Below are 9,493 nucleotides of genomic sequence, written 5' to 3' on the forward strand. Positions count from 1 at the left end.
GGAATCGTAACCCCAATTTGTGACAAATCATTGAATTCCTGTGGCAGGGAGTGGGAGTGGGGTCGAGGTGAATCATTACACACGTCAACCATTCACATGTTTGTGGAGGGCCATTTAAGCCTGGAAGACTTTTGTATGGGCTGGGTTAATGGAAACATTTCTTTGTCACTTAAATGCAATATTTGACGACAAGGCAATCTCTAAACAATAGCTGCAATACAAATGAATTTATTTCACTTTCAGTCATAAGGAAATGACAAAAAAACCCACCAGCAACAGTATAGAACTCACCACCATAATTTTTCAATCGCCTAAAATCTATTCGATGTGCAACAGATTAACTTCATATGAACTCGTCACACTAACAATGAAGCTCGCGGCAACCAGCCAGTTTAATCGGCATGACATTTCGAGCAAATAAAAAAAACCAAGTTCGCCAAATTACGTTGTTGTCGTATTAGAACCACGATGACGCAGTACACTACAAAATCCTTACTGCAGTCAAAACGTCTCGTGCGCAATTGTTTTTGGTCTCTTCCCAGTTTTATTCCAAGTGTGACAACGTCGTCACGTCGGCAGAGGTGGAGTCCATTGGGAACTCTTGGAAAAGCTGCGCATCGCCCAATGTTAAATGTCAAAGTTGACGTCGTAGGACCACTTCTGAAATAATAAAGTCATTTTTTTTATCTGCACACCAGGGGGAGCACTTTACCACAAGCCCCGCTGCACAGAAATGTCTGGCGCGCGGAAAATCAATCCGATACATTTTTATTAATTCTCAACAGCTACAAATTTGATGAATTAAATGAAAACCAAAACATTTCATGTGATGGGGGTTTATTTTTGAGTGCAGTCATTAGTGATCGAGCCGAGACCATCAACTCATTGCGCTTAAGTATCCGGTTTAATCACGGGCGGCTGACACCGTGATTTGAATCGAGGATCGCACGGCGGGGGGCCGGCTTAGTGCTTTGACCTCCGAGCCACCCGGCCACCTAAAGCATCTCACTTGTTGAATTAAAAAGTTGGTGCGTGTAGCGTGGCTGGGGATACGAGCGCGCAGATTCCCATCCACCCCTACACACACTCGCCCAATGACCGTGCGTCACAAACTCCGCCTGGGTAAAGATGTGCGACAGCTAAAATCATTTTGGTCAAAACTCCCGATACTTGAACTAATCCACCCAGGGACCGCAAGTGCAAAGGAAAAAAAAATACCCTATTGTTTTGATAGACATACAATACAATGAAAACCACGCCCCAAGACTGTAAAGTGCATGTGATTAGATTTGGGCACAAGAAAGTCACAAAGTGTAACAACCATCCAACCCCCGAAATATACATTTACCCACAAAAATCATTCACGCAAAAAAAACTTGACATTTTACTCGATAACCCAGCAGGTCAAACATTCGGTAAGACTTGCGAGAGGTGTCACAGCAAGGGGTGGAGAAGCCATGGACCACGGGGGGAATGTGGCCCACAACTTAATTTCATGCGGCCCGCGGCCAAAGGTGAGGCCGCCTCTCCACATTTAAACGGCCAACAAAGAACGTCAGTCACTTACAGGCAACTTAGCCGCTGCACTCATCGGACACTGGTGGTGAATATTTTCGACTGGATATGACTGTGTTTCTAAGTTCAGCGTGATCAATCATTCCTGCCAAAGGAAGCATCGCAGCCACGCTAACTGGGAACTGGAGGGGAATATTTGCGACCTGGCGATACTGTGTTTAGAAATTTGAGTGTGCCCGTTCACATATCACCGCAAGTACCTTAGCTGCTGGGACGTATTTGACCGTAAAACACTTTTTTTTATTTCAGCACACTTAATCAATTTTGAAAAAAAACAACTTCCTGCAGTTACAGAAGTGGCCGAGGGGCGTTATCGTAAATACGCGCGAGACGCGTCAACGGTTACCGAGAGTGCAACTTGGTCCTCGTGTCAGGGAAAGGTTCCACCCCCCCCCCCCAACCCATGCATTAGATTTTTCGAATAAAATTTGGAAATTCTTTTGCGGCAGTGGGCAGCTGTGCGTCCAAAGGGAGGAGGTCGCTCCACGGGCGGCGGCGGCGATGAACGAGATCACGTGCGGACGCGCCAGACCAGGTAGTAGAGGACGAGGAAGGAGAGCACGAGCCCCGCCACGAGGTAGCACATGAGGCGGCGGTTGTCGCGGCCGGAGCGCACCATCGACGAGAAGCGCTTCACGCTGCCCGACAGCAGCCCCGTGACGCTCATGAACTCGCTGTCCTGGGGCAGGCACGAGGCACGTCGCGGGCGTCAATCGAGCAAAGTCAGGCGAGTCCGAATCACGCTTTTAGTCCACAAGGTGGCATTTCAGAATCAGAATATTTATCCGGGAGAAATCCCATGAGCTATGAAGCTCTTTTTACACAGATGTCTAGATTTAACTGATTAAAGCACAGACGCTGCCGTGGTGTAACAGTTCACACACTGGACTTGCAACTGAGAGGTTGCCTGTTGGAAATAATAAAACGAATACGTGCCGGTTGGCCACATGACATCATGTGTCACGGGATGTCTAAAGTGATTTTAAGGCATTCCAATTAAGATACGCGCGAGTTATTTTAAAACATATATGTGGGTTATCACATTTTCCAGTATGAGAAAATGAAGCAAACAATAAGAGCTTAATAAAAAGTCCTTATATTGAGAGTCAGGGATGACGGGCACACGCCAGTGACCTTGCGCAATGGACGAAAGGATTGATGGATCACAAACAGGTCCATAAAACGCTCAAATGTGCTGGACTTGAAAAAAAAAACACAAGCAGAACTTTCAGGAGACTGACCTTGGCACGTTTGTCACACGACAGACAGACCCCGTCCCAATGGCAGCTACCCCCCCCCCCCCCCCCGTGACCTCCGTGTCGTGGATGAAATGTGACCCCGTGCTCATGGGGTCACGACCCCGCATCAACCCTCGCACTCACTCGCCCTGCCGCCCGACCCCGAGCCTCACACGCCTACTCACCACATACCTCTCCAGCAGGGGGCTTTTCATAAAGCCAGTTAAATTATTACGAAAGGCAATAAGCCAGCACGCTTAGGTTTGCTCCGAGTTGAGTGTTTTTTTTTTCTCTCCCTCCATTGAAAACATTCATCATCGACATCATCAGCCATGACTAATCAACTGCTAGATGAAGGCCTTCTCAAAGCCATCGCCATCTTGTTAATGAATCGAACTGTGAAGCTACAGCTATCGTGCTGTGACGGTTCCACCTGAAGACGGAAGCTTGTGTTGCCTCCGAAACGTCGTGATTTTTTTCTATTTTTTTTATTTTACTTTTATTAATTTTAATTTTTTACCTACGTGACTTTACCGAAAAAACCTAAGAATATGAATGTGAAGCCACAATTCACGTGGCACCTGCACGTGAGATGATCTCATCACTCCATCTCCTATTTTACAACCCTGTATTACATTAACGGTGAGAAAGCAATGATGGCAATTACTATTCCATGGACAATAGTGAACTCATTTAAACTCACCATTCCATCCAGGTACTGATTGTGCTCCTCTGTTTCTTTGTCAATTTCCAAAGCAAACTGCATAAAACAAGACCAGTTCAAAGACAAACACACACACAAGAGCACTTCCACGAATTAAGATAAAATCAGTAAAAATGTTCAAAGCATCCTAATAATGCATACGGGGGTATCACCTTGAAGGTAATCGTTCTATAAATTGTGGGTTATTTATGGGATAAATTATTTGACACACAGAATAACTTAATGATCCATACCATCCAAGTGGGGATAAAAAAAAGTCAGTTCATCCATGTATGTCCATACACCACAGTATTATGAAAGGTGAACACAGCACATTCATTCTCAAATTGACAGTCCTAACTGGTCGATACATGATGAAGCTTATCCACACATTTAAAGTGTGTGCAATGCATCTCCAAATTATGGAACCGTCCAGCGGTCATTTGTTGCAGTCAAGTGAAAGCAGCATTTTTATGTGAACCCAAACGTTAATGCTTTTCACAATACCAACCTTATATAGTATGTACACACTCAACATAATTATCCATGACCAGGCCACATTTAGGGCGAATTCCTCCCCACGTCGTCACCATCCCTGCAGTCTTGCGATGCCCTAATCCATGTTGTAGAGCTGGGATATGTCATTATATAAATAATCGATTGCTCAAGTAATCCAACTGCACAAAAACAGTTGCAAAACGGTAAGTTTTTTCCCCACGGAATATGATCAACAAAGCTCGTTGACGTCTTCGGCATAATCTGCCACGTCACGCCGAGATCGGCTTGTAGGAGGGTTCACTGCCTTCGGAAGGCAGGAAAGCCGGAGCAGATACCATTTTTAAAGGGGGCCGTGAAATCGACCACAAAAATTCAGCCGATTATATTTTCTTGTTAATCAATCGACTTCATGGGCCAATCGTCCCAGTTCTAATCCTAAAAAAACCTAATAGCTCAGTGGGCTTTACCTGATAAGATAAAAAAAAGTTGTATTTGTATCTATTTTTTAGTAATTTGTTTACCTTCCATATGCTTTGCAACCATATTGTTTTTTCTCCATTGTTTGTGGTGATAAAAGTTCTGACCCCGTGCCCCTACCCTGACATCTGTGAAAAAGAGCTTTTATGGCTCATCGGATTCCTCCAGTATCACTAAATATTCAGATTCTGAACTCAATCAGCTGTGATGGGGCACCGCGTACCGACTTGAGGCGAGACACTTTGCTGGAGAGGACTTCTGTTGCACGCTGGTTCTCCGTGTCCAGCATCTGCTCCACGCCTCCCGTGACGCCTTGAAAGGAGTGCCACACACGCAATGGGAATGTTACTCCTCCAGTCGAAGCTCAAAGCCATGCGGAGCAAAACGTCGGGCATCGCGGTGAACGGCGCGAGTGTTTGGACACATCTGAGCTTACCCATATTATCGGAGTACACCGTGTTTTTTTTCTGGCTGTCGCCTGATGAAGCTGGTTGCGATTACTGATGAGACGTCGTACTCAGATTGTAAATGTTGTGGCTTCGCTCTCCAACCCACCGGGTGGTATTGCTGTACTAGTGACGAATTGGCACATTCTGTTTACGTGACAAATCTTACTAAGTTGGCCGTGTCGGGTGGTGGCGGGTTTAACGACACATTTATTTATTTACGCGATCTAACCCAACAACAGAAACCTGTATTATGTACACTGCGTGTGTGTGATCATTCACAGGCAGTGGTCGATGAAGGCCGGCCTCCTGCACGCTTGTATGGTCACGTGCAGATGGTGAAGTGTGGACGGTCACGTGCGGGTGGTCACGTGCGGATGGTCACGTGCGGATGGTGAAGTGTGGATGGGTCACGTGTGGGTGGTCACGTGTGGATGGTGAAGTGTGGATGGTGAAGTGTGACTGAAGTGTGGATGGTCACGTGTGGGTGGTCACGTGTGGATGCAGTGTGGATGGTCACGTGTGGGTGGTCACGTGTTCGTGTGGACGGTGAAGTGTGGATGGTCACGTGTGGATGATGGTCACGTGTGGATGGTGCATGAGAGGTAAATTCGCAGTGTGCGCTATGAAACTCGTCGACGTTTCACGCCGCAAAGCAAATGTTCAAGCAAACTCCCATAGCCGTCTGTCTGTGAACTCGCACAACTCGTACACACAAACTCAACGCGCTGCCTGAACATAGATTTTACTAGGCGACGTTTAGAGGCAATGGCCCCTCTTCAACTATTAAAATAATGAACGTGGCTTAGGTGCTGTGACCGAAGAGAGTTATTTAAGTGTTGGCCGCCTGCCCTCATTCACGAAATAACTTGTTCACAATGATAGGAGGGACTGTCATTAAACAGAACCACTTAAAACTACTTAATGTCACTTTTGACACCACGCTTTAATCTAAACGTTATCAAAACATTAACGCGAGACCGTTTCATCTCAACTCGTCACAGCTCAAGTTCAAATTCATTTATTAGGTATAGCCCTGTGAGCCATTCGGCTCTTGAATCGGGTGCAACCGCAACAAACAAAAAACAAAAACATGAACAAGAAAACATCTTAAAGTGAATATGTGACGAAGTGCAAACAGAAAATCCAAGAAAAGACAGCAAAATATTGCAGAAAAAAATCACCGCACACCAACGCTGTGTGCAAAAATCCCAGTGGGATGCAAGTCAAACAACAACAACAACAACCACATCAAAAGATAACCAAAAGTCGTCAAGATATTTCAAGTAGCCCTTTAACTCCAACCAAAGGCGACGAGTTTGTGAAAGAGGAGACACCCAAGGCGGTGGAGTCGGGGTGGGGGAGGCTTCGCTGCCACCGACGCGCAACCGGGACGAGGCGCAGCTTGCCCGGTCTAAATCCAGGCCGAGGCCTAGGCGCCGACTGCGGCCTACTTAAACCCCGGCCTCGATATTAAAAAAGAAACACATTTTAACGCAGAGACAAGGGCCGTGAAACACACTCAGGGCGACTCCGTGGACATACGCGGACAACGGCGAGCGAGGAACAAAAGTAATGTTTGTCGGTGCTGTTCTCGAGATAATCGATCTATCACCAAACATCACACGAACCTTTGCCCCGCTCCGTCATGTCGAAGTCGCTGTGTGCTGGAAGGGGCGTGGTCAGTAGAGGGGGCGTGGCCAGTAGAGGGGGCGTGGTCAGTGAAAAGGGGGCGTGGTTAGTAGGGAGGGGGCGTGGTCAGTGAAAAGGGGGCGTGGTCAGTGAAAAGGGGGCGTGGTCAGTGAAAAGGGGGCGTGGTCAGTGAAGAGGAGGAGGGGCCCCGGAACGTGGATAGCGGGCGATGAGATGTTCACACGCGGTGATGGCCAACACTGGTCACTTGTAACAATTCATAAGCTTTATTTTTATTTTTCGATTTAAAGCTTTCGTGACTGCAGGGATTCGTCTGCTTGGTTCTTTTGGTAAAGTCACGTAGAAGGGAAATAAAATAAGTGAGAATTGTATTTTATTATGTTTTCTTTTTATTATTTTATTTTTTTATTTTTTATCTTTGAAAAAAGAAATTGGCTTTTTTACCCTTTCTGGCAATAAATCAGCTGTGTTAAGACGTTAAAACACCAAACAGAAACCCTTTGCAAGGAATCACGATGGGGGGGGGGGGGGGTCAAAAATCGTCCAAAATCGCGTGACGTCATTTATGAACGGCCCCCATGCTCTGATAGTTTATGATGCATTGTATTTGAAACTGATTGGTCCACACCAGAGACAGCTTTCTTTCGAGGCGAGTCTGAAACGGTGTTAGACCAGAGGACGCCAAAAGGCGAACAGCACAAAGATAATGCCACGATCAGGACCTTGAGAGCTCTGGGTGAGAAGCTACATCACATGCCCTCCCTTGCCAGTATCAAAATGTCAGAATAGGTTTAACCCTTTCTGGCAATAAAAGAGTTGTGTTAAGATGTTAAAACATCAAACAAAAACCTTGTGTAAGGAATAGTGTCAGCATTAACCACATACTTGTCCTGATAGTGCATCGTCTTTGTGGTCTAACACTGTTTGAGACTCGCCTCTAAAGAAAGTCGTCTCTGCTGTTGACTAATCAGTTTCAAAGAAAATGCATCAAATACTATCAGAGCATGTTATTTGTATTCGCATGTTCGCCACAAGTATACGTGCTTAATGCAGTAACATGATTGCTTGCAAAATGTTTCTGTTTGGTGTTTTAACAGCTGAACACAGCTGTTTTATTATTTATTTTTATTTTCTACCTACGTGACTTTACCGAAAGAACCAAAGAGTATGGATGCCTGCAGTCACGAAAGCTTCAAATCAAGATAGAAAGTGTAAAACATATTCTTTATTTGTTATCCTTTGATAATGGCAAAACAGGTCCCATTGAGTTCATCGCTGTCAACCCATACGGTTTACCCCGTATTCTTGAAAAGAAACATTAGTTTAGGTCCACACGGCGTACAGCCCTTTCAATTGGGGTAAAAAAAATGTGTTTAATTGTTTGTGGAAATCCCTTGTGATGGGACATTGTACTACGAACGTTGAGATAAGGACACGGGGCAACCAATAACGTCTGCATTGCTCTGTAATGAGGGAGGCTCTGATAATGGGGTTGACAGGTATGCGAGCTCGTTACGATCCTGTAAATTGAGCAGGGATATATAGTGAAGGTTTTAGCGACGTTTCCTGTACACAGGGCCTTGGGTTCCAATCCCCTGCCTTTAGTGAAGAGCGCATGTGACCATAACCCATGAACAAACATAGCTTCCGATCACGATCGAATCGTACCATCATAATCAATAACTTGTTGCGACCATTGGAAACCTCATTTGCCAGTAGCAAATATGATAATTGTTTTTTTACCCTTTTATCTGGCAACAAAACTGACACTTTTTTTAGGAGTCATGTTTGCATAGACCACAATACCTGCAGTCAGAATGCTCTCATACTCTGATGGTGCATTGTCTTTGAGTTGTGCGCCTTTTGGCGTCATCTGGTCCAACACCATGTGAGACTAGGCTCTAAGGAAAGCTGTCTCGGGTGTGGACCAATCAACTTCAAGGACAGTGCATACATTATCAGAGTTATATATTTTGTTTGCATTCCGACCGCAGGTATTGTGGTCTATGCAAACATGACTCCTTGTAAAAAAAGGTGTCAGTTTTGTTGCCAGATAAAAGGGTAAAAAAACAAGTATCAACTTGTTGCGAGTTCATGGATGTATTTGTTAGCCAGGGCTAATAGCAGCAAAACAATAATAATACTGTAGTGGATGAAGTATTGTGCAGTGACCACCTTGGTTCCTGCATGCAGACCTTCATCCAGCAGTGGATCGATCACAGCCGGTCCCGACGAAGACGACGGAGTGCGTCTTGTTCGACACGTAGCCGCCCTGACCGCTGTGAATCAGCTGTCGGGGCAGTCGCGCACACGTGGACAAGTGCCACGTGGGCAAACGCCACGTGGCTTCGTTGCCGCTTGTTGTTGTGGCGGCTCCCAACGCAAATCAAAACAGACCCGGATCGGGGCTGTTGCTGCCTCATCACCCCCCACCACTACACACACACACCGCTTATCCACAGAGCAAACCCGGACACGTTTCTAAAGTCGGCCAAGTGGACAGCATTCGTTCTAGATTTGACTTGCATCCCACTGGGATTTTTGCACACAGCGTTGGTGTACGGTGTTCTTTCTGCAATATTTTGCCGTCTTTTCTTGGATTTTCTGTTTGCACTTAGTCGAATATTCACTTTAAGATGTTTTTTGTTCATGTTTTTTGTTTGTTGCGGTTGCACCCGATTCAAGAGCCGAATGGCTCACAGGGCTATACCAAATAAATGAACTTGAACCTTTCGTGACTGCATGGATTCACACTCTTAGGTTTATTATTTATTTTTACCTACGTGACTTTACCGAAAAAACATACGAGTGACCGCATTCTTCTTCATTGCAAGCCCCGCGGGAGTCACTGGAGGCCCCTGACACAACGCAAATGTGAAAACAGCCCCCACCACCACCCCATT

The 9,493-nt window shown here is 45.7% G+C and overlaps 1 protein-coding gene across 1 annotated transcript; it reads right to left on the minus strand.

Moving 5' to 3' along the window:
• Window positions 1-220: 220 nt before the first annotated feature.
• BET1L (Bet1 golgi vesicular membrane trafficking protein like) lies at window positions 221-6,683 on the minus strand. The gene is made up of 4 exons (XM_061564331.1): window positions 6,569-6,683; window positions 4,715-4,803; window positions 3,517-3,573; window positions 221-2,254 (listed from the first exon to the last, which is right to left on the minus strand). Exons 1-4 carry the CDS (start codon window positions 6,585-6,587, stop codon window positions 2,087-2,089), a joined length of 333 nt encoding a protein of 110 aa, XP_061420315.1. The 5' UTR covers window positions 6,588-6,683; the 3' UTR covers window positions 221-2,086.
• Window positions 6,684-9,493: the final 2,810 nt, after the last annotated feature.

This window comes from Lethenteron reissneri, chromosome 33 (assembly GCF_015708825.2).
Source record: "Lethenteron reissneri isolate LAM-NWPU_2019-01 chromosome 33, ASM1570882v1, whole genome shotgun sequence".
In the NCBI taxonomy this organism is placed as follows: domain Eukaryota; kingdom Metazoa; phylum Chordata; class Hyperoartia; order Petromyzontiformes; family Petromyzontidae; genus Lethenteron; species Lethenteron reissneri.